This window comes from Gopherus evgoodei, chromosome 15 (genome assembly GCF_007399415.2).
Source record: "Gopherus evgoodei ecotype Sinaloan lineage chromosome 15, rGopEvg1_v1.p, whole genome shotgun sequence".
Classification (NCBI taxonomy): Eukaryota; Metazoa; Chordata; order Testudines; family Testudinidae; genus Gopherus; species Gopherus evgoodei.
The window spans coordinates 2,560,393-2,585,998 of NC_044336.1; the positions used below are offsets into that span (position 1 = coordinate 2,560,393).

At 44.0% G+C, this 25,606-nt stretch overlaps 1 protein-coding gene across 1 annotated transcript in view; it reads left to right on the plus strand.

Moving 5' to 3' along the window:
* DHRS7C (dehydrogenase/reductase 7C) overlaps positions 1-15,168 on the plus strand; it is a 54,863-nt gene extending 39,695 nt beyond the window's left edge. Inside the window, exons 6-7 of the mRNA XM_030534855.1 lie at positions 945-1,100; positions 14,905-15,168. Coding sequence (XP_030390715.1) covers positions 945-1,100; positions 14,905-15,110 — 362 coding nt within the window. The 3' untranslated portion in view covers positions 15,111-15,168. The remainder of the gene's footprint in view (positions 1-944; positions 1,101-14,904) is intronic.
* Positions 15,169-25,606: the final 10,438 nt, after the last annotated feature.

Below are 25,606 nucleotides of genomic sequence, written 5' to 3' on the forward strand. Positions count from 1 at the left end.
TGCACCCTCGGCCCCACCCCACTTAGCAATTAATTTTGCTCCTCAGACTTCAAATCAATTCTGTTCCCATATCTGACAGTCACCCAGGCCCAATATCAGCCCTGTGTCCCCTCTAGCCTTCACCTCTGCTTCTGCTGCAGCTCTTGGGGGATCTCCACAACCTGTTTGCAGGCCTTGGAGGGTCAGCTGCAGTTGGCCCCTCTTCACTCCCCCTCTTCCTTTTCCCAGGCCTGGTCTTGCAGGATACGGGGACAGAAGAGCAAGGAGCAGAGTGACCCATTACATAGGGAGCTGCCCTGAACTGCTGGGATCTTTCTGCTCCTTCTCCCTGGTCTCCTATACAAAAGTATTCTCTGGCTCCTGTGGCAGGGGGGAGAGTTCTGCCTGCCTCCTGCCCCTACTTCCTGAGCAGAGAAGCCAATCGGAGGTACAGGCTGGACTGGAAATGTGTGTTGGCTGGTGTTTCTCAATAATGCTAGCCTGGCTCCAGCAGGGCTCAAAATTGGGTTATTCGATGATATGGCCAGAGCTGGCAATTATTTTTAACTCAGACACCAATTAACAGATTTCCTTGTAAATTCTCATAAAAATTATCCTGCATGCAAAGAATAAGCGCTGTAAGTTTGGGGAGATACAATCTATTTAAGCAAAGTGGTTAAATCCCTGGTTTAAACCTTACATTCAACTCAGCTATGCTCAGCTTAGCTATGGAGTGATGATCAGCGCTTTCATAACTGGGTCTGTATGATGTACTACTGGGTGTCCATTTCACCTGCCCTCAGTTGCAGAATGAATCTATCCAATCATTGACTTTGGTTTCCTCTCCTCTCTCTGGAAAATTGTTACCATGTGCAGGCACAGTTATGAAGCAAAAAAGTCAAGGTATGCGTAAGTCACTGTTTCTGCATGTTGTAAGGCTGTTTCTCCTGTTGCTTTTCTCTTAGATGCTGCTTCTAAGCACGCTGCACAAGGATTTTTTGATTGTCTTAGAGCTGAAGTGGAAGAATTTGATGTTTGTATCAGCACCGTGAGTCCAACATTCATCCGTTCATACCATGTTCAACCAGAGCCTGGCAACTGGGAGGCCTCTATATGGAAATGTAAGGTTCAAAGAACAAATGAGAGCCAAAGGAGCAGTAGAAGTGGATAGTGAGATAGGGGGTGGGTGGATAGAAGAGAGATAAGAGGACCATGTTTCAAAGTGGATCAGAGCTGATCAAAATGTTCTAGAGAAATGTTAGTGGATGGCAGCAGAGTCCACACCTTAGTGCAGGCAGATTTGCATCCCAGCTTGCTGTGAACTAAGGGTATGTCTACCCGGCCTGTGGAAGTGAGCTTCTCAGCCTAGGTGGACAGCTCTAAAAACAGATGTCTTTGACAGCTCTTTAAAGTTGCAGTTTGGGCTGGAGTCTGGGCTCTGAAGCCCACTCCCATCCTTAGACAAACTATAAGTGTTCATTGAGACAAGCCCCCAGAGAGAACAGATGATGACGGGCAGAATAAAAGATAGATTGTGTAATCATGTGAGCAGTGTAGGGAGAGGAGGAAAACAGGGGAGAGTGTAATGGAGTGTGTGAAAAGAAAGGCACTAGGCAGGGGAGGGGGCTGTGATGGGGAAAGGAAGTGGAGATGGGGAAAGGTGTGCTGGGAGTATGGAAGAGAGGCCAGCAAAAGGGCAGGTGAGGAAGGGAAGGACAGTGAAGAAGGAGTATCACTGGGGTATTGAGAAGAAAAAGTAAATGAGTTCAGCTTGGGTGAGAGAAAAAACCATGCAACTTTACTCACCATTCTGCCAGAGGAGTATTCGACTGGGAAAGCTTTTGCAGCCAGTTGATTTGATTCTGTATTGTCAACCCAAAGCACTGTGTCAAGCCCCTAGGAATCATAAGAATGACTTAAAAATCATGTTTTTTTTAAAAGTACTAAATATTGTGTCTGTTTCTTTACTAACTGGTCTCAGTCTTTAGTTTTCACTTAGTTCACCTTTTCAGGCTTTTCCTCATGCCAGGTGGGCTAAAAACTGGGTGTTTGGTGGTTCGTGTGTGAGATGAATTTGGTGCGTCTGAGCTCTGATGGCACAAGCTCCCCACTGTACTTTGCATTAATGCAGGAGCTCTCAAACTCTTTGCCAATGTGACCTCATTTTAGTGATTTATCGCCCTGAGACCAGAGACAGCAAGGAAGATGCCATTTTGAAGAGCAAAATGGCATTCTCCACACAGTGTGTCTTCACATGCACTGTCTTGTGTAGTCTGTTGGTTTGATAATGATGTTTTCATGCTATTTCTTTTTGTGGATTCTGAAGTCCAAAGTGTGACACGCATGCTTGTGAGCAGATCGGGCAGACAAAGTCATTGGTGAGTGTCTTGGTAGCTATAGACAGGGCTGCCCAGAGGGGGGGACAAGAGGGGCAATTTGCCCCAGGCCCCACAGGGGCCCCCATGAGAGTTTTTCGGGGCCCCTGAAGAGGGATCCTTCACTCGCTCCGGGGGCCCTGAAAAAATCTCATGGGGCCCGGGCCCCTGGAGCTTCTTCTGCTCCCACTCTTCGCCGGCGGGGGTCCTTCCACTCCGGTACCCACTGCCGAAAGTGCCCCGAAGACCTGCGGCGGGAGCCCCCCACTGCCGAACTACCACCGAAACCCGGCTGCACTTCGGTGGTGGATCCCTCTTTGGCGGTAATTCGGAGGTGGGAGGCTCCCGTCGCGGGTCTTTGGGGCACTTCAGCGCAGGGTCCCAGAATGGAAGGGCCCTCTGCTGCCGAAAACCCCAGGCCCCCGGAATCCTCTGGGCAGCCCTGACTATAGAAGTGGTATGAAGCTTTTCCTTGCAGCTGACAGTCAATTATTTCTGTCTTCTTCAAAAGCTTGGAAAGCTCTGAGTGTTGTGTGTCACCAGACTGATCTATTTGATCAACCTCCTCAAAATCATCTGATTTTATTGAACCAATGTGTGTGCTATTCTTGATGCTATCCTTGTAGCACTTTCTGAGGTGGCCTTGATTCTGAAGTCTTTGTGCCAATTATCCATAGACATTTTTTCTGGGGATTCGATGTTCAGGCATCCTAATGATGTGTCCAACCCAGTATAGTTGGGCTTTTATCAGCATGGCCTCAATGCTTGTGGCATTTGATTTTTGGAGAACCTCTGGTTGGTAATTTTGTCTTGCCAGCAGATCCCTATAATGGTGAGCAGAGACTACATATGGAAGGCATCTAGCTGTTTGATATGACATTTGTATGGTGTCCAGGTCTCAGAGCCGTAGAGGAGAGATGTGAGCACAAAAATGTTGTAAAGTTTTATTTTTGTTGAGAGGGTTCTGTTGTGGGATTTCAGGTCTTTGTTGCATAGCTTTCCTAGTGACTGAGAAACTTTATGTATCCTGTTCATGATCTGTTTATCAAGAGATCCATCATTGGAGATGTTGCTGCTGATATAGGTAAGATTGTCAACTTGTTTTAGTTGGGTTCCACTATTGGAGATGCCCACAGCATCCATGGCATGGAGTGATGAAGATGACTGATGCAACACCACAGTTTTCCCCAGGCTGATTGTAAGGCCAAACAATTTTGATGCTTCAGTGAAGTGATCTATGATGCACTAGAGATCTCCCTTTGTGTGTGCTTGGAGGACATAATCATCCCCAAAGAGTGCTTCTCTTATTAGAAGATTGAACCGTCATGTCTGTATCTGATGTATATGCATCTGTTGAGCCTGTTTGTAGCATGGTTGAGAACTTGGGTGAAGAAGGGATTGAACAATACAAGGGCAAGGACACAGCCTTGTTTGACTCCATTTGAAATGGGAAAGGAGACAGTCAGATCTCCATTAAAAAGTACCTGACTTTGCATCCCCTCATGGAATAAATGTATGATCTTTACCAGTTTTGGTGGGCAACCAAATTTGCCAAGGATCATCCATAATCCTCCTCTGTTGACTGTATCAAATGCTTTTGTCAGATTAATGAAGATACTGAACAGATCCATGTTTTGTTCGATACATTTTTCTTATATTTGCCTGATACTAAAAATCATGTCTATGGTGCTACAACCAGGTCTGAATCTGCACTTAGCCTCAGATAGATTGGCTTCTGAGACAGATGAGATCTGTCTGTTCAGGAGGACACGAGCAAAGATATTTTTCAGCGACAGACAGGAGAGATATGCCGCGGTAGTTTTCACAGATCATTTTGCTACCTTTATTTTTAAATAAAGGAATAATTATGGCATCTTTGAAATCTTGTGGCATTTCTTCATTCTCCCAGCTGTCAGTAAGGATCTTCTGGAGTGTTGTTGCCATCTTTGGACCAGCAGATTTATATATTTCTACCAGTATTCCATCCCTGCTTGTGGACTTTCCTGAGCTCAACATATGGATTGCCTTTTCTGTTTCTTCAAGTGAGAGTAGTGAGTCATGGTGGTGCTGAATAGGCTTTTGAGGTATCTGGTTGGTAGCACTTGTTTCAATTGAGGATGTATGGGGTGTATGGGAGAAGTAATACCTTTGAGCAATTTGAACTGCTGCACTCTGAGTGGTTCTTTTCCTCTCTGGTCTACACTGAACACCCAGGCTCACTTGTGGTTGCCACACCCCGGTAAACTGCCTCAGCGGATGGGCTAAACCAGGTGAGGGTAACTGGAAGTGTGGAAACTGATGGTGATTTAGGGATTGCCCTTCCAAGGATATGAAGGCTGTTCTGGTAGCCAAGGCGAAAGAGACCATGTGCTATTCCAAGGCTTGAAATCAGCGCAGCGACGCATTGTGGAAGGTGAAAGGCATGATGGGGCACTATAGAAGTCCTGGCTATCAACTTCAGCTAAAGAAGCTTCCAGTTGTAACAGCCTTTGTGCCACTGGACCAAGCTTCAGCAGTTGAGAGAATGGGATTGTTCCAGTGCAACGACTCCCATTTTAATAAGCCTCACGCACACGTCATTCATGCACATCTCTCTTCAAAAGTCCTGTGGCGATGGGGGAGTTGCAAAGCAACAGGTGAAGTTGATTACTGGCAGTCATAGCCACAAGCCTGTAGGTAGGCAGCCTGGGACATGGGTCACCCATCCCTGACCCATGGGCAGCAGGGAAGCTCAGCATCTCCCCAGGCAGCTGAGCAGTCCTTTTTAGGATTACACTGCTCTCCCTTTGTAAGGGAAGGGGTTAGAAAAGATGCCTCAAAATTTGCCTGTCCCAATCATATCTGGCCAGCTTACTGCAGGTGGTGGATCAGCCTCAGTGCTGTCGAAAACCAAAGATAACTAAAAAGGCACTAAAGATTGTGGATAGGAACATCAAGACCATGGTAGACAATGACAACACCTCTCAGTTTGAAAGAAGAACAGCTCTCCTTTCAAAACATGTCATTGAGATTGTAGCACTCAGTGAAACTAGATTGGCAGACACGGGCATTATTAGAGAACCAGCTGGGTGTTGCACCTTCTTTTGGAAAGGAAAAAAAAAACACAGAATCCCTGGAGTGGGAATTATCATCAAGACCAAACTCTTGCAATGTGTTTAAGACTTCCCAATATGCATCAACATAAGACTCATGAACTCCAGTTACCACTAAATAAGTCACGATTTGCTACCATCCCCCACTGCACCAATGAGACAACTCAGCCGAGATGCCAAGAACAGCTGGGCTGTGGGGACTGAGCTATCCCTGGGGCCCTGTATGGGGTGTGCAAACCCTGCACTAGGCAAGAAAGGGTTAATCCCACAGTGTGGGTGAGGAAGTCCCCCCTTCCCAGATCCTGCTGGTCATGCTCCAACTACTGTGCTAGTATAAAGGAGAGCAGCCCAGCTCAGTCTGGGCTGACAGCCAAGGAGGAAGGATGCTTGGGTAGGCTCCAGCCCAGGAACTGTTATAGCCCTTACCTACAGGAGCCAGAAATCCTGATACCCAGATTAGAAACCTGTTGCTTATAGCTGACTGGCAGGAGTCGGAGTCCCAGGGAGTTACCTGTGCCAAGGAAGCCGGAGACCCCAACACCATATGGACTACAGCTTCAGGATACCTGGTAGGAAGTAGCCCATGGAGGTGGAGTGAGTGGTATCTCTCACCCATGTAAGGTCAGTGTGTTGTGGTTGGATTCCCTGCTGACCTAGTTGCGGATAACTCTGCCACCGTTAGGGCCCTGGGCTGGGACCTGGTGGAGTTGGGTGGGCCCAGGTCTCCCTACCCTAGCTCCCACTGCCCTTTGGTGGTGGCCTCCCAGATCTGGCCACTAGGCCACACTGCCCTGCATGTGAGGGCCGCAGTATTGATTCTGGCCACTAGGCCATGCTACCCTGCACTTGAAGGCTACTATATTGAGTCTGGCCATTAGGCTACTTTGCCCTTCACTTTAGGGCCATTGTACTGACTCTGGCCAGTAGGCCATGCTATCCTGCACTCGAGGGCTGCTGTATTGACTTTGCCCACTAGGCCATACTGCCCTGTACTTGGGAGCCGCTGTATTGTTTCTGGTCATTAGGCCATGCAGCCCTGAACCCAAGGGCAGCCACTGTATTGACTCTTGCCATTGGGCCGCACTATCGTGAGGCCCAGGATGGTCTGGTAGACTGTAACCATGGTGTCACCACACCCATGATCCACTCCAAAGGGGGACAAAGTGTACATACACTGCCACAGGCCCCTAGAACAGTTGTTCTCAATTGGGTATGTGCACCCCTGGGGGTACACAGAGCTCTTCTAGGGATTATGTAGACTAATTGCCTCATTTTACGAGACCAGTGGTTTTCAAACTAGGGCTACCACTTGTTCAGGGAAAGCCCCTGGCAGGCAGGGCCAGTTTGTTTACCTGTTGTGTCCGCAGGTTCACTGATCGCGGCTCCCACTGGCCGCGGTTCGCCGCTCCAGGCCAATGGGGGCTGCAGGAAAGGCAGCCAGCACATCCCTCGGCCCGTGCCGCTTCCTGAAGCCCCCGTTGGCCTGGAGCGGCAAACCATGGCTAGTGGGAACCGCAATCGGCCGATCCTGCAGACATGACAGGTAAACAAACCGACTCTGCCCGTATGGGGCTTTCCCTGAACAAGCGGCGACCCCAGTTTGAGAACCACTGCAATAGACTACATGAAAAGCACTAGTGAAGTCAGTACAAATAAAAATGTCATACAGACAAGAACGTCTTTATACTGCTCTATATTCTATACCACTGTTTCTCAAGCAGGGAAGTTGCCATTTATCTTATAATTACATGGTAAATGAAAAAGTAATTTTTTCACACTTTTATATTTTTATGTCTGATTTTGTAAGCAAGCAGTATTTAAGTGAAGTGAAACTTGGGGTACTCAAGACAAATCAGGCTCCTGAAAGGGGTACAGTAGTCTGCAAAGGTTGAGAACTGCCGCCCTAGAGGAAGTTCTCCCCTAACTCAGGGCTGAGCCATGCTGCCAGGGCAGTGTGTGGGGAAGCTTTCTCTAATGCTGCCCTATAGATAAACAAAGGGCAGGACTATAGGAACAGAAACCCTCTCTGCAGGTGCCACAGCATCTGCATGTGGCAGAAAGCAGCATTTACAGGCAAATGCCTGCTTCGTCCCCATGGTTCAGCTGGCTGCATGGATTCTGCTGGGTGCTGGAGAATGACAGGGCAGCGAGATATGCAAGTATCAGGTGTGATGCATGGCATTTGACTGCCCTGATCTGGGCATGGCTGATGCATGGGGCCCTTCCCCAAAGGGTTGTGATTCTGTGAATGCACAAAATCCAACGGTACTTTTCCTCTGTCCGAACCCACCCCTTGTGTCAATGTTCTGTCTGTCCCAGAAAGCAGGGCTGGTGCTCTAGTAAGATCTTCCCTGCTGGAAACTGTTGTGGCTGCTTGCAAGCATCAAAGCCATAGGGAGTTGCATTGGTGCAACGGTTCCCAGGCATGGGGAAGATACTCTTCAAGAGCAGCTCCCACTCCCCAGCTTCCACTGTAGGGGAGATGGAGGGGCTGGATTGAAACCATGATGGTGGTGTGACTCTGGTCAGGGTTGTCAATGGTATTTAGATGTCTAAAAATGCAAATAGGTGCTCAGAGGGATTTTCAAAAGCACTTAAACACCTGTCAGCAATTCCAGGAGGTTCACAGTGGCAGTTGTGCACCCCTGCAAGCTTGCAGCGGTGTGACCCATCCCTTCAACTCTATGGGGTGTTCTCCTTCACCAGTGGTGTCAGCGCTGAGTGCTTATGGTGTGCAACAACTCTGACTCCTCAAATGTACCCATAACAGCACCATGTGCCTGTGCCATGCATTGAGCCTGCCCATTCTCAGCTTGCCAGCCTGGTCTCTGTGTGTTAGTAGCATATACTCAGCCAATATTTAAAAAACAGGGCGGAACTCTATTTCTGTATCCCTGATTCTGTATCCCTGTATTTGTAAATAATTCCACATCAGGCTTTCAACCAGGCTAAACCCCAATAATTCTACACCAGGCTTTCAACTGACAGCAGTCTTCAGGCCAATCAGACTATTCATGTGGATTGTAGAGCACTTTGAAAAATCAACTCTGAACAGATGACTCTGCTCAACCTAAGCTATCATGCTGCAAGGGCTGCCTCAGAATTAACTGTCCTAAGCCTGCGTCTCTCCTCCTGTTTGTCCCTATAGTGCTCCACCATTCGCTCCTGAGAGTTGAAGTTCCAACAATGTGCTCAGTCTCAGCTCCTGTTAATAAAACATGGGTCATCCAGGCAGGGAACAAGAAAAAAGCCATATGACAGGTCTTCTCTAGGTGTGTAGATGGTTTCCACCACTGCGGTGTTCAGGGCCGTCCTTAGGCATAGGCAACATAGGCAGCTGCGTAGGGCAACTGAAAATTTGGGGCACCACTGGGTCTTAGTGTCCACCCTCCTGTTTTCCTATCCCTGTTCAGACCTTTCCTGCAGGCTCCCACAGATGGCTGCTCTAGCCTGGTGAGTCTTCCTTGGGAGGGAATCTAGTAGTTAAAAGTGAAAAAACCTGCAGCCTGCCAGACCTATTAGCACAACATTGAAACTGTTAAAGAGACATTCAAGGGGTAATAAAGCCATTTAACAGGCATTTGCCAATTCCAAGGTATATACTGACAGGTTTCAGAGTGGTAGTCCTGTTAGTCTGTATCAGCAAAAACAAGGACGAGTCCTTGTGTCACCTCAAAGACTAACAAATTATTTGGGCATAAGCTTTCGTGGACTAGAACCCATTTCATCAGATGTCCACAAAAGCTTATGCCCAAATAAATTTTTATACTGTCAGTTTCTGACTTTACTGACAAAAACAGTTGTGCATTAATGTAATATTTACACAGAACATGGTCTACAGGACCTTAGTTTAAAATTTGCTTTAAAAATATTTCATTAGTGAGCTGGTGAAGATTATAAAATCAAATTTCTAAAAAATGCTTGCATAGAGTTTTAGATGCACAATCATCTTTAGCCTTAAATGCGTGGATCTTCAGACATAGTTTTTTAAATAAATCCTTCAAAAGACCTCCCTTATCTAAAATACACATTTTAATTACCATAGTTAAAAAAAATTGCTTCCAAGTCTTCCTGTCCTTTCTGTCCATCCCTTCACCACCTCTCCCCCTACTCCCCACTGAAGAGAGCCCTTAAAGGGACAACAGTCCTTCCCTTCCAGATAGCTGGACAAAGAGTTCCCTTTCTTTACTTCTGACTATCCAACAAACTAGTTTTACAAGAACCCTCCAGCAAAATCAGTACCTTAGTAAGACAAAATCCTTGTTATACCTAAAATCTTTGGAAACATATTTTTTTTAAAGTTGGTGAAATTTCATAACCATGTCTCTTGTTATGGAGATCACACAAAGTAAATTACTGTTCCCTTTTTCTAAAAGCAATGAACATTGTTATGAACACACTAAACCTCTCTGATTAATTTAAAAGAATGTCTTTGTTTCAGTGAGTTAAATATGTAGTAATTTGGAATGCTGGCTTAAGATTTGAGTACATTTAAAATATAAATTCAACTTAGAAATACTGATGAAGAAAATGTAAAACAGAGAAGAGCTGCATCATGTATTCCATTATATGTAATGTTGTATTCAGCAGGACAGCTGACTCACCCTTACTATGAAGTTTTTGCAAATAAATCTCTGACAAACTTCAGGGCATATCAAAAAACCTGTGATTGACATTTTTTATTCCCAAATTTTAGGGCTTTTAATTAGGTACTTTCTTCATGTCCATTCTGCATGAGGGAGAGGGCATGGAAGTCTCTGCGAGGAACTGTGACTCTCCACCACCATGAGGCAGGCTGGGCATCTCATTATCCTTTGCTGTCAAGTCCCTCCACCCCCTCCCCCACCAGGCTGTGAGCTTGGGCTGCCATCTGGCATAGGGGCACCAGTTTAATAATACTGCGTAGGGCCCCATAAATCCTAAGGACAGCCCTGGCGGTGTATGGGGGCCTCAAGCGGCCAGTCACAGCTCAGACGGTGAATACCCAAATGAACAAGTATAGGGTGGAGTTCATGTGCAATGAATTTGAATTTGGTCATGCAGAAAATGCATTGAACAGTTTACTAATAGCAAAGAAATTCATAAAAGGTGATCTCTGGTTGTAGATAATTCATGATCTAAAATTCACAAAATCCATTTGTTGCTGCTTGAGACAGGCACCTCCCCAATAGCTTTGTTTCAAATGGTCATTCAAAAGATAGGACAGAGCAGAGTTTGGGCTCTGTTGCTAGCTCCAAATTAAACATGCTATTTCTTGTATTAGGCCCTCCTCTGTGGTGCTGTGTCTTTTGCCCTTTACACAATAACAGTAGAAGAAATCGCATGGGGACAGTGGAACCCGGATGTACTAAATATACACATCATGTTAAGTCTAGTTACAGACACACTGCTTCTGTGGCTGGCTTCTAAACCACCACTAGATCAAAGCCAGAAGGAACCATTCTGATAATTTAGTCTGACCTCCTGCCTAGCACAGGCCAGGGAATTCCACCAAGTGGTTCTTGCATCCAGCCCATAATTTCTGGTTGAACGTTTGAGCAAAAATGGTTCAACCACGTTTGAGAGAGAATAGAAAAAAAAAAAAGACACCTTTCCCCCAGCAATTTTTGTGTTTGTGTTTTCCCTTTGACCAGGTTTCGCAGGGAAATGGTTTAGGGGCCCTTGCCATTATCTAGTTAGAAATATGTTGATAACACACATATGCGCATACACATTGATACAGGAAAACATAAGGAACTAGGAACCAAGAATGCAGGTCACACTTATGGAATGCGGTACTGCATCCTGGAAAGCAATTACACTGAAAAGGACTTAAGAGTTGTAGAAACCAACTGAACCTGAGCTCCCCAGGCCATGCTGTGACTAAGACCACTAATGTGATCCTTGGATGTATAAGCAGTGAGATATCAAGTAGGAGTAGGGAGGTGGCATTACTGCTGTATATGACATTGGTGAGATCATTACTGGATACTCGGTTCAGTTCTGTGGGCAACACTGAAAAAAATGTTTAAAAATGGGAAAGAGTTCAGAAAGGAGCTACAAGAGTGAGTCGAGGTTTGGAAAAGCTGACTTACAGTGAGAGACTTAGGAAGCACGGTCTATTTAGTTTATCCAAGAGAAGGTTACAGTCTGTAAGTACCTACAGAGGTAGAAATTTCTGATAGTACAGGACTCCTTAATTTAGCAATCAAAGGCTGAACAAGAAGCAAGTGTGTAAGCCGCAGCCAAACAAATTCAGACTGAAAATGTGTGTCAAATTTATGGTACAATGAGAATATGTAACCACTGGAATAACTTGCCTGGGAATGTGGCATGTTCTTCGTCACCTGGGGGTCTTTAAACTGAGAATGGATATCTTGTTGTAAGAAATCCGCTCTAGCTCAACTAGACGTTATAGGCTTGATGCAAGAATCTCTGGGTGAGGTTCTCTGCCCTGTGTTCTGTAGCATGATCAGAATACCCCCTTCTGGCCTTAAATCTATTAATCTAAAACAGAAAAATAAAAGAATTGAATGGTGGTTTTGCCAAAAGCCCTGTGCATGGGCTGGCTGGTATCTGTGCTGCAGCAGGAGCAGTGCAGAGAGGAGTTCTGCCTCCAAAGAGAACAATTCCTTTCCTGCTTCCCCATTGTTCCCAGCGGTGTAATAATTTCTGTTGCCCTACACCTATTGAATCAGGAACCCCCCACACACACATACACCAGTTTAGCTAAGCTGGACAGGGCAAGGCTCTCCCCACTCTTCACCTATCCTCTCCAGAGTAGAGATGTAGGCAGTGAACTCACTGCACCTGCTTGCACACCTCAGATCAATATCAGGGTGCCTGCAAGGAGATTTGGATATATGTAGGGTGAGGTGATTGTACTCCACCTTATGCTCCTGCATGTCTGATCATCCCCTGTGAGAATCTAGCCCATAGGAGTTATTCTATTTCAATGCATACTAGAGCTGTCAATTAATCCCAGTTAACTCAAGCAAATAATGAAAACAAATTAACTTGATTTAAAAATGTAATCACTGTTTTAATTCCACTGTTAAACAATAATAGAGTACCAAATGAAATGTATTATAAATATTTTTGGATGTTTTTCTACATGTTCAAAGATATTGATTTCCATTACAACACCATACAAAGTGTACAGTGCTCACTTTATATTGTTTTATTACAAATATTTGCACTGTAAAAAAGATAAATAAAATAAATAGTATTTTTCAATTCACCTCATATAAGTACTGTAGTGCAATCTCTGTCATGAAAGTGCAACTTATAAATGTTGAATTACTGGGTTTTTTTTACATAACTGCAACTCAAAACAAAACAATGGAAAACTTTAGCACCTACAAGTCCACTCAGTCCTACTTACTGTTCACCCAATCGCTAAGACAAACACGTTTGTTTACATTTACAGGAGATAAAGTTTGTAGCCAGCATTGCAAGGTATTTATGTGCCAGATATGCTAAACATTCAAATGCCCCTTCAAGACAAGCATTCATATGCTAAACATCCATATGCCTCCCATTCCAGAGAGCATGCTTCCATGCTGATGATGCTCATTAAAAAAAAAAAGTGTTAATTACATTTGTGACTGAACTCCTTGGGGGAGAAATGTATGCCTCCTGCTCTGTGTTTTACCCTCATTCTTCCTCAACACAGCACATGTTGTTCAATATAAGAACATTTTCACTGCAGATTTTACAAAACACAAAGAAGGTACCAATGTGAGATTTCTAAAGATAGCTAGACACCCAACCCAAGGTTTCTGAATCTGAAGTGCCTTCAAAAAATCTGTGGAACATGCTGTCAGAAGTCTTAAAAGAGCAACATTTTGATGCAGAAACTACAGAACCCAAACCACCAAAAAGGAAAATCAGCCTTCTGTTGGTGGCATCTGACTCAGATGATGAAAATGAATGCGTATTGGTCTGCACTGCTTTGGATCATTTTTTTAGCAGAACATCCCCCCTCAGCATGGAAGCATGTCCTCTGGAATGGTGGTCAAAGCATGAATGAGCATACAAATGTTTATCATATCTGACACATAAATACCTTGCAACGCTAGCTACAACAGTGCCATGCAAACACTTGTTCTCACTTTCCAGTGACATTGTAAATAAGAAGCCGGCAGCATTATCTCCCATAAATGTAAATAAATGTTTTTGTCTGAGTGACTGGGTGAACAAGAAGTAGAACTGAGTGAACTTGTAGGCTCTAAAATTTTACATTGTTTAATTTTTGAATGCAGTTATGTAAAAAAAAAATAATTCAACATTTGTAAGTTGCACTTTTACGATAAAGAGATTGCACTACAGTGCTTGGATAAGGTGAATTTTAAAATACTATTTCATTTGTTTATCTTTTTTACAGTGCAAATTTTTGTAATAAAATAATACAAAGTAAGCACTGCATATTTTGTATTCTGTGTTATAATTGAAATCAATATATTTGAACATGTAGAAAACATCCAAAATATTTAAATAAATGATATTCTATTATTAACAGTGCGATAAAAACTGCAATTAATTGTGATTTTTTTTAAATCATTTAACATCCCTAATTCATAAACATATTCTCCTCCCACAAGTATCCCTCCACAATAATATCCCCCAATTGCCGGCTTCTTTTGATATTGACAATATATCACATAAAATGTATATTCAGAACTATGCATAAAACACCAAAGGCCTGATTCTGATCACTCTCTCTTGGAATCAGAAGTAATTCCATTGACATCACAGAGCTCTGTACAACAGGTGCAAGGACATTCAGAACCAGCCTTTTATTCCTAACAAAAAAATGAAAACAAACGTGTAGGATTGTGTAGGGTGTGCGTGTCTCCTGAGATGCGAGTGAATGCTCAGTGATTATTATATGGCAGTTAGGAGTTACCTGGATACCTTAATTGCATTTCCAGACTTTCTAACAGTTTCTAAGGGGTTTTTACTTAATTTACAGAAATTCTGTAGCTATAAGTGTAATATTTTTAGGTGGTGGTGCTGGCCATGGCAACTGGTAATGCTACCTGATCTCCATTGAAATATGCTTTTAACCTTCTTCTTAAACAAAGCTTCTTGTCTGGAAATTTCTTCACGGTTTTAAAAACATTAAAGATGGGCTCAGTGTCGGAAAGGCCTGTAGACTTTCCAACTCACACAAGGATTGTGTGTATGGGGAAAAGGAAGCCAGGAGAAAGAGGGAACAGAAGGAGACTTTTAGAGGAAAGCTGTAAAACGATTAAATGAGCTGGGGATGGAGGGAGAGAGGAGGGGATGGGGCAGATGGAGGGTAGGAGTGGGAGGAACTAGGGATTCAGGAAGCAGGTTGGGGTCTTCTTAGCACTAATTCACAGCTGGTCTGTCTGTTGCTCCATCGCTCCCCACGTCTGCTTCAGTGTGGCTATACTTCTGTTCTACTCCATACCATCTGGCTGCTGCTCACTCCTCTCTGGTCTGATTTACAGTCTTTTTCAGAAAGCTGGCATACGGGGTGCATCCAATGGAGGTTGCTGAGGAAGTTCTGCGGACAGTGAGCAGAAAGAAACAGGAGGTGTTTATGGCCAACGCCATCCCCAAGGCAGCTCTTTACATTCGTACTTTCTTTCCAGAATTGTTTTTTGCCATCATTGCGTCTGGTGTTAAGGAAAAGCAGAAGCTAGAAGAGAAATGATTTTGTTCAGCTCTTTTTTCTGTTTGTGGCCTGAATAAAGTCCATGTTTCAAGAGTGAGAATTTCAACTCCCTTTCAGTGAACAGTAAAGCTGCCAGTAAAGCCAGGTTGCTGCCAGACTACAGCAGGGAATAGCACAAATGCCTTTAAAGATTGCACCTCTCTCAGAGCCCATGGCTAAGATAAAGTGCTCTGTTATTTATATTAAAGTAGCACCTAAGGCCCCACTATGCTGGGATATTCATAGACCCAAAGTGAGAGACAGGCCCTGCTCCAGAGAGTGGACAGTCTATAACTGGACAAGACAGACAGGGTGGAGGGAAGAGTGCTAACCCCTGCCGGGGCTCCCCTGAGACCTCTTCCGCTCATTTTCCCAAATACTCAGTTCAACTCCAGGCATTGTCACTCAGGTATTTTTATTTGGCATCCAGCAATGTTAGGCTGAGTTGATCAGACTCAGACCCAGAGGGATGGATGCAGGGTATATCACAGTTCCAAAGTTACACAGAAACCCTTTCACTTTATATTCATTATACATCTCATTGCATTTACTATACATTGCATGACATGTTTTTGGATTGGCTTGGTTACTTTGCAGGAACCAATCCCTGTGCAGCATGTTCTGTTCCCAGCCACGGTGAGTACAGCCTGAGGGTCAGGGGGTGAGTTAGGGGATAGCTCATGGGCATGACTATATGTGTATAGGGCAATTGAAATGAATACTGGCACCATTTTCCAGAGACAGTGGTGATTTTAGTTAATATCGCACTCCTGAGGATAACAGAGACTGAAACGGAACAGCTCCTGCAGGTGTCCAGCTGCAGACCAGGGCTGTATGCTACTAGGCAGTGTGCTGCAATGCTGAAATAATCACTGAGTGATGGGGGAAAGTGTCCTACCATGGTGGAAGAAAGCATCCCTCCCCAGAAACATTTGGCAAAGGATTTCAGACTCCTCCAGGAAAGTTTCATTGAGATCATAATGGACTATTCATGGGACATCCTGAAGCATATAAACAAACTGTTCCATATGGCCCCCTCTTTCTAACGCAATAGGGGAATAAGAAGCAAATAGAAACTCTACCTCTATTGGGGGGTGAGGGATAGCTCAATGGTTTGAGCATTGGCCTCCTAAACCCCAGGTTGTGAGTTCAATCCTTGAGGGGGCCATTTAGGGATCTAGGGCAAAATCTGTCTGAGGATGGTCCTGCTTTGAGCAGGGGGTTGGACCAGATGACCTTCTAACCCTAATCTTCTGTGGCTGTTTCACTACCTCTTCTAGCTTCAGAGTAATCAATCCATGTGTCCTGCTACTCTTGGAGTTTCAAAACAAACTGCATACTTGTCAGAGGCTCCCACCCCTGCATCAAGCTCACCCATTCTGGACTACCCAGGAGTCAAAAACAGGTTCTGGCTCTCACTGGATTCCCCTGGTCACCTGTCCCCCATACTCTTCCTTCTGTTCCACCTCCTCCTTGCTGTTCACATGACTCATACTCCCCCAAAGTGTCCACAGGGCTCTTGGGGGTGGTGGTGGGGATCTCTGGGACTGAACCATGCTTTGTCCTTCTGTAATTTTGCCTTGTCAGTTGCTACCATGATCTTTTGAACCTGTAAAATCTGCATCTGAACCCAGGCTTCTAACAGGGCCGCTGTAACCAGATGGACTGGAACCATGTCACTTTTATCCTCTCACAATCTCATCGTCCTTTCCATTAAGGCCTAGCAAGGGGACAATCCTGTGGATTTGCATTGCTTAGGTTTGAGGTGCCATGTATCGGTGGTAATACTTCATTCCAATTCCTTCCTGTTGCATTCACCCCTTTTTCTTAGTTTGTATTTGATGGTTCTATTCATTTGCTTAACCTGTCCTGCTGCTTCTGGATGATAAGGGATGTGAAACTTCTGACCAGCAGGTTGAACACTTCTTTGACAACTGACTCCACAAATACACTCCCACTGTTGGAGTCAATAACCTTAAGCACCCCCTATCTGCAGAGCAGATAGTACAGTACATCAATTGCTTTGCTGTAGTTATGACAATCATTTCTAACAATGCCTCCATTACCTGAACTGGACGTATGGATTCTTTATGTTCCAGTAACTGCCTCTGGGGCAGTGAGTCCTCTCCTACAAGTAAAATGTAGGTGTGCACTTGCCAATATCTCAGTTTCGACTTGGAAACCTCCAAAAAGGTCTCCACTAATTGGGGTACCCAGGCAGACATATCCTGCCCATTTTGTACAAGTATTTTCTCTGTGTTTTTAATTGATTCCACAACTCCAGCCATGGGCATGATGCATCCTTCTTCATTACCCCAAAGCATTATGTTAGCCAAATCTACCACTAATTTCATTTCCACGATAACCTACTTACAACCTCCAAGTAGATAGATCAGAAAGACAGACTCCCAGGAGCATGTTACTGCCACAAGGGGTGACTTTTAATGGTTTTGTTTGAGGGTGTCGTGGAAATGACCACCACCGTGTTGAGTTGATCAGACAGCCTGAGGCTCCTCTTTATTGATTAATCAGAGATACATGCATATGCACGGAGAGACGACAGGTCCCCTAGCAAGGGGCAAGTCGCTCTGCCTTACAGCAGTGATACCTGTGCTTATAAAGCTGAAAACCGCAAATTATCATATGAGCTTATACATCCGATGATACCTTATTTGGCTAATACAATGACATCTTCTAAACATCTGCTAAAAACAATTGCTATTAATATATCATTTATGAGCTAATTGCAAGTCTGCTCTCTTTCTACTTCCCTATAGAAAATTTTGTAAGTGTTAGGTCATTGACACCTGGTGTTTTTCTCCTACTTGCGGTTAAGCTATTACACGTTGCTTGAGCCTTTTGAGGAACTTGTACCCAAAAATACCTATTGGTGTACCTTTGGTCAAATGATCATGAGTTATATTTTACGCCCACACAAGCAACTTAATAAACTATAATAAACTAAAAGCTGTTATAACTTAACAGATTTTCTGGTTCCCCTTTATCCAATTCTAGTTCCTCTTTTTGGGGCCCTGACCACATCTTTTTGCCTCAGCGTGCCCTTTGTACAGAAAAACAAGTTTAGCAGGAGTTAAAACTCTTGCTTCTAACTAAGGGCCTACTCTTACTTTATTCTCAGAAAAAAGCCTGGGGCCTTGGGTAAGGTGGGATCGGGGGGGGTTTCCCTATCAAGGGGGTGGTGTTTGGAGCCAAACAGCCAATCAATACAGGGCACAGACTAGCCCAAGGGAGCACTGCAGAAAGCAGCCTGATTATATCATCAGTGTCTGTCTGTCCCTGCTACAGCTGCCTGTGTCTGTACTCCACTTCCTCCCTACTTCTTACCGCACCCCACCCAGTGTAGCTGTACCTGCTGCAGCTGCCTTGTGGCTCAAGCTCTGCACTTCTCTCAGGTTAAGATATTTGCTTTCTAAACTGGTAGGAGGGAGAGAAACTGGTGTGATAATCAGATGAACATGTATTCAACTGTCCTGTTATCCTGGAGAGACAAGGTGGGTAAGGTCATCTCTTTTAATGGACCAACTTCTGTTGGAGAAGAAGAAAAGCTTTGAAGCTACACTGAGCTTGCCTCTGGGTTTGGGAAATGTACTCAGAGTGTCACAGCTAAATGCAAGGTGGAACAAATTGTTTAGCATAAGTACTTAACATATATTCAAAGGGACCATTCAAGGTGAAATGGCCTGTTAACACCCCTGCAGTCACAGGACAAACCTAGTTCTCACCTGCTACCCTACACTCAAACCCACACAGAGTATCATTACAATTACAACCCATCCTTGATGGGGACCACATTCTGAAATTAACCTTTCCTGAACCCCTTCTTCTGGCCTTCGAACACCCTTTCCTTCATCTTTTGACTCTCATCATCAGAAACAAGCTTCCTACAGACTGGGACCCACCAACTCAAAGCAGCACCAGATCCCACCAAAACAACAGATGCAGACCTACAAATATATCTCCACTGCTATGATGATCAACCCACCTTTCAAGATCCATGTATGGTTTACCTCATTTAATGCACTAAATCCCCCAATAATAACTATGTGCGTGTGACATTCCAGACCAGTAAGGGGCTGTGTCACTCTAGCCCTGCAACCTTGGGTGCTTTGCAATGCCTTGCTGAAGTAGGCTCTACCTGGGCTGCTCACAAGCACCCTTCCAGAATGCAAGTCACACCTGAGTGTTTGTGTGCAACTGGAGCCTGCCAGCCACACTTGGGTTACACTCTGAGGGTACGTCTACACTATGAAATTAGGTCGAATTAATAGAAGTCATTTTTTTATAAATTGTTTTTATACAGTTGATTGTGTGTGTCCCCACAAAAAATGCTCTAAGTGCATTAAGTCGGCGGACTGCGTCCACAGTATCGAGGCTAGCGCCGACTTCTGGAGTGTTGAACTGTGGGTAGCTGTGAGTAGCTATCCCACAGTTCCTGCAGTCTCTGCTGCCCATTGGGATTCTGGGTTGAGATCCCAATGCCTGATGGGGCAAAAACAGTGTTGCGGGTGGTTCTGGGTACATGTCATCAGGCCCCCCTCTCCCTTCCTCCCTCCGTGAAAGCAACGACAGACAATTGTTTTGCACCTTTTTTCCTGGGTTACCTGAGAAGACACCATACCATGGCAAGCATGGAGCCCGCTCAGCTCACCGTCACCGTACATCTCCTCGGTGCTAGCAGACATGGGACTGCATTGCTACACAGCAGCAGCTCATTGCCTTTTGGCAGCAGACAGTGCATTACGATTGGTAGCCATCGTTGTCATACTCCTGGGGGCTTTTTTAGCCGATCTTGATGAGAATGGTCAGGGGCACCTAGGCAGACATGGGAGTGACTCAGCCAGGTCATTCCCATCTTCTGCCGAGCACCCAGGAGATGATGATGGTTAGTACTCATACTGCACTATCTTCTGGCGAGCAGCCAGGAGATGATGATGGCTACCAATCATAATGCAGCATCTTCTGCTAAGCACCCAGGAGCTGACGGTAGCTTGCAGTCATACAGCACCGTCTGCTGCCAGCCAAAGATGTAAAAGATAGATGGATCAGAACAAGAAATTGACCCGATTTGTTTTGTGAAATCAATGGTCTGCTAAACCCAGGATTTTGAGTTCAATCCTTGAGGGGGCCATTCTGTGTGACAGTTGTTTGTGTTTCTCCTTGATGCAAAGCCACCCCTTTTGTTGATTTTAATTCCCTGTAAGCCATGTCATCAGCTACCCCTCCCTCCGTCAGAGCAACGTCAGACAATTGTTTTGCGTAAAACCAGGCGAGGAGGCGACAGCAGCACGGTGATGAGAGGGACATGGTCATAGTCTTCTCACAAAGTACAGGCCGGGCAATTTGCCCCAGCAATGTGCACATCAAGCTGATGAGCTCTGCATGAGCTCTGCAAACACGCTGGCCAAACAATAAACGAAATTCAAAAGTTCATGGACCTTTTCCTGTCTACCTGGCCAGTGCATCTGTGTTGAGAGCACTCTGGGATAGCTCCTGGGGACCAATACCATCAAATTGCATCTACACTATCCCAAATTTGACCCAGCAAGGCCAATTTCAGCGCTAATCCCCTCGTCGGAGGTGGCGTAAATAAATCGATTTATAGAGCCCTTTAAGTCGAAAAAAAGGGCTTCATCATGTGGATATTGGGTCCAGGCTTAAATTGAGGTAACGCTGCTAAATTAGACCTAAAGTCATAGTGTAGAACAGGCCTGACTCTCACTAGCTTTGGGTATACTGCAGGGTGACCCCAACATACCCCCAGTCTCAGATTTCCTCCAGAAATGTATGTTCTGTGCTGCCCAGCCCTCTTTGAGACAGTACAAATATTTTAAGTTTGCTATTCCTTTAATAGACACTTCAGATTAAACACATTGGATTAGATAAAACAGTAAAACAAGTTTATTAATTACAAAGAGAGAGATTTTAAGTGAGTCCAGTACAAGTAATGAGGCATAAAGTCAGGAATGGTTACAAGAAAAATAAAGGTAAAACATTTACTAATGTCTAGTATAACAAATTATATTAGATTCAATCAAAGTTTCTAAACACATGATTTAAAAGATTACTGACCAAACTCTGAAGTCAGGACCCCTCCCCCAGTGTCCAATGTCTGCTTCCATTTTCTCTTCAGGTGCAGTGAATGTGATAGGGGGCGGGGGACCTTGGTGTGTTTGTCTCTCCTTGCTTTAGTTTCAGGTCCCCCACACCCAAAACACCATTTCTTACTGGGCACTAGGAGCCAAAGAATGTTCCCTGCTGGCTTTTTATCACCTGTTGGAGCTTTCTTTGTTTCACTCCCTGATTGGTGACTCCATTGTAAATGCAAATTAAGCAGAGCACACATTCCTTTGTTTAGGACAGACCTGTTGGCCAGCTTCTGTTAGGGCAAGGCAGTGGGGTTTGGAACATGTGTTAATAGCACCATGCAGGGGAGGGTTATAACTTCACATACAGTGTTATCACACATATTTTACCAGGACAATACTGAACAGCAAATTATGAGTTTTCAAATGTTACCTTGGTCACAATGTCTGGAGTAATGCACAACTAAGACTACAAATCTCAGGTCAGACCATCAGAAAACAGGGAAGACATCCCAAACTGGTAGTATATTCTATAACTAAAGTCTGCCAAACCAGTAACAAGCATGCACAGCTGGATTACTATATTAGTTGTACCATAGAGTCACAGGCAGTCCTCTTAGGCTCTCCAGTGCATCTTGCCACTCAGACACATTGGACTTTGTGATGAAATATTATTAAAACCAAAAATCATTACACATTAGGTCACTCCTGACCCCAAAGGGCCAGTCACTTACTTCAGGTCAACGGATACTCGTGATCTCACACCAAAGACAACGTTGTAGTAATTTTCACTAGAAAACTAACTAAAGATTTATTATCTAACAAAAAGAAATGAGAGTTACTGAGAGGTTATAGCAGTTAAACACATTAATAGGTGATTTAGAGTTTGTAAGTCCAAATGATAGCAGATGTGTAGTAATTTGCTAGTTTTTCCTAAGTCTCTGAGAGTTACTCAAAATGACTTTGAGAATCTCAGTCCAATGGCTCAGAATTCTACCTTATCAGAATCCATCTGTCAGAGATACAAGATTAGTCTCAGGGTTCATTCGTATAGCTGTCCTCCCAGAAAGAAATCTGGCAAGTGTTTCCATCACAGGATGGGCATATAGTTTTCCCACTGTTGAACGCAATGACCCACGCTTTGAAGATAGCATGCTTCTTTATTACAGCCCTAAGGCGTCAATCCCATTTGATGGGCAATTAAGTTACAGATATATGCATCATACATTTAGTTACAACAATCACAGAAATTTTTCACTAGTTTTCATGAATATTGTGATAACGAGAAACAATCCTTCATTAGTTTTCATGCAGTTTTACACATTAAGTAGATTCTCATCCTAATACTAATAAACATTTTTGATCTGAGGTTATCTAATTACAGGGTATACACATATAATGTAAATTTTAATTGTGACAGTGAAATGACTGCGAAGCTAGATCTGTTCAGACTGCAGGCAGCAGAAAAAGAGAAAGAATATAGGCATATCTTGGAGCTAAAAGAACTGGAAATAGGAGGCCCAGAAGCAAGCTATGGAATTAGCATATCAGAGGGCCGTGGAATTAAAACAAGAAATTGAGGAGAGAGAGAGAGATCAGAAACATCAACTGGACTCGCTGGAAAAGCAGAACCAGAACTCCCCCACAGCACTGATTCCCACCTCTCCAAAAATCCACAAATGGAAGCAATTGTGTCCTGCATACAGCACAGTGAGGAAGCCATTAGAGTCATCCAGAGAGTGCTCCAGGTACTTCAGAGACATGGTTTTGTCATCAACCTGGAAGAGCTCATTGACAGCTTCTTAGGACTTAGAATCATAGAAGATTAGGGTTGGAAGAGACCTAAGGAGCTCATCTTGTCCGTCCCCCAAAGACCATGGAACCAGGTCTTCACACAGTGCAACAAAATTCTCCTTCCTATCTTGGAATGGGCAAGGACCTCTTGAACTCCTTGCTACATCCCAGAGGCTACCATTTGGCAGCATCTGCTCATTCTGAGACTCATGATGTCCTGCTTGGAGGTGGTATGGAGAGCAGTCTCCCATGTGAAGTCTTTACAGACTCTCTTGTTGGTTTGGGACCATGCCAGGAGTAGCTGAAAAACTATCTCATAATCATTCACTCTGTCCTGTGGTCACTGAGTTAATGGTATGGACTGAGAAACCAAACACAAAAGAAACTTTGACAAGTGAGAAGGATACCAGGGATACCTGCCTCATCGTCTCGGAGCTCTCATGGCATCCCTTCCCTGCCAACAAAAGCAATATCCTTCCTTCAGAACTCAAGATTGCTATGTAATGCTTCTTTCCTCCTCCTTGCTGCTCCAGCCCAACAACAAGACAGTAGTAGGGAACCCTAGTTCATTGCTCAGTACTCTCAGCTGGGCAGAGAGGAAGATTGGTATTCGTTTTCAATGAGCAGGGCTGACTCACTGCACATGGTTCCCAGGAAAGGTGGGAACTGAACAGAAGGAGGCATCAGTCAGTGCTTGAACATAAGAATATAAGAACGGCCATACTACATCAGACCAAAGGTCCATCTAGCCCAGTATCCTGTCCTGTTTGCTTGTGGCCAATGCCAGGTGCCCCAGATGGAATGAACAGAACAGGTGATCATCAAGTTATCCATCCCGTGATCAAGTGAGCCCTTCCTAGCTTCTGGCAAACAGAGGCTAGGGACATCATCCCTGCCCATCCAGTGTAATAGCCATTGATGGACCTAGCCTCCATGAATTTATGTAGTTCTTTTTCAAACCCTGTTATAGTCTTGGCCTTCACAACATTCTCTGGCAAGGAGTTCCATAGGTTGACTGTGCATTGTGTGAAAAAATACTTCCTTTTATTTGTTTTAAATCTGCTGCCTATTCATTTCATCTGGTGATCCCTAGTTCTTGTGATATGAGAAGGAGTAAATAACACTTCCTTATTTACTTCCTACACACCAGTCATGATTTTATAGACCTCTATCATATCCCCACTTAGTTGTCTTTTTTTCCAAGCTGAAAAGTCCCAGTCTTATTAATCTCTCATCATATGGAAGCCCTTCCATACCCCTAATCATTTTGTTGCCCTTTTCTGAACCTTTTACAATTCCAATATATCTTTTTTGAGATTGGGCGATCCCTTTTCCCAGCTCATTTAGGAATACGTTGAATACGACTGGGCCCAGTACAGACCCCTGGAGGACATCACTATTTACCTCTCTCCATTCTGAAAACTGACCTTTTATTCCTACCCTCTGTTTCCTATCTTTTAACCAGTTAACAATCCATGAGAGGACCTTCCCTTTTATCCCATGACTGCTTACTTTGCTTAATAGCCTTTGGTGAGGGAACTTTTCAAAGGCTTTCTGAAAATCTAAATACACTATATCCACTGGATCCCCCTTGTCCACATACTTGTTGACTCCCCCGTCAAAGAATTCTAGTAGATTGGTGAGGTATGATTTCCCTTTAGAAAAAACATGTTGATTATTCCCCAACAAGTTATGTTCATCTATGTGTCTGACAATTTTGATCTTTACTATGATTTTAATCAGTTTGCCCAGTACTGAAGTCAGGCTGGAGTCAACTCTGGAGCCCTTTTTAAAAATTGGCATCACATTACTTATCCTCCAGTCATTTGGTACAGAAGCTGATTTAAATGATAGGTTACAGACTACAGTTAGTAGTGTTGCAATTTCACATTTGAGTTCCTTTAGAACTCTTGGGTGAATACGATCTGGTCCTGATGACTTATTACTGTTTAGTTTATCAATTTGTTCCAAAACGTCCTCTAATGACACCTCAATCTGGGACAGTTCCTGAGATTTGTCACCTAAAAGAATGGCTCAGGTTTGGGAATCTCCCTCATATCCTCAACCGTGAAGACCAATGCAAAGAATTAATTTGGTTTCTCTGCAATGTCCTTATCGTCCTCAAGTGCTCCTTTAGCATCTTGATCATCTAGTGGCCCCACTAGCTATTTAGCAGGCTTCCTGCTTCTTATGTATTTAAAAAAATTTTGCTATTACTTTTTGAGTCTTTGGCTAGCTGTACTTCAAATTCTTTTTTGGCCTTCCTAATTAAATTTTTACACGTCATTTGCCAGAGTTTATGCTTCTTCTATTTTCCTCACTAGAATTTAACTTCCACTTTTTAAATGATGCCTTTTTGCCTCTCAGTGCTTCGTTTATTGTGTTAATTAGCCACAGTGGCTCTTTTTAGGTTCTCTTACTATGTTTTTTTAATTTGGGATATACATTTAAGTTGAGCCTCTAGTGTGGTATCTTTAAAAAGTTTCCATGCAGCTTGCAGGGATTTTACTTTTGGTGCTGTACCTTTTAATTTCTGTTTAACTAACCTCCTCATTTTTGTGTAATTCCCCTTTCTGGAATTAAATGCTATAGTGTTGG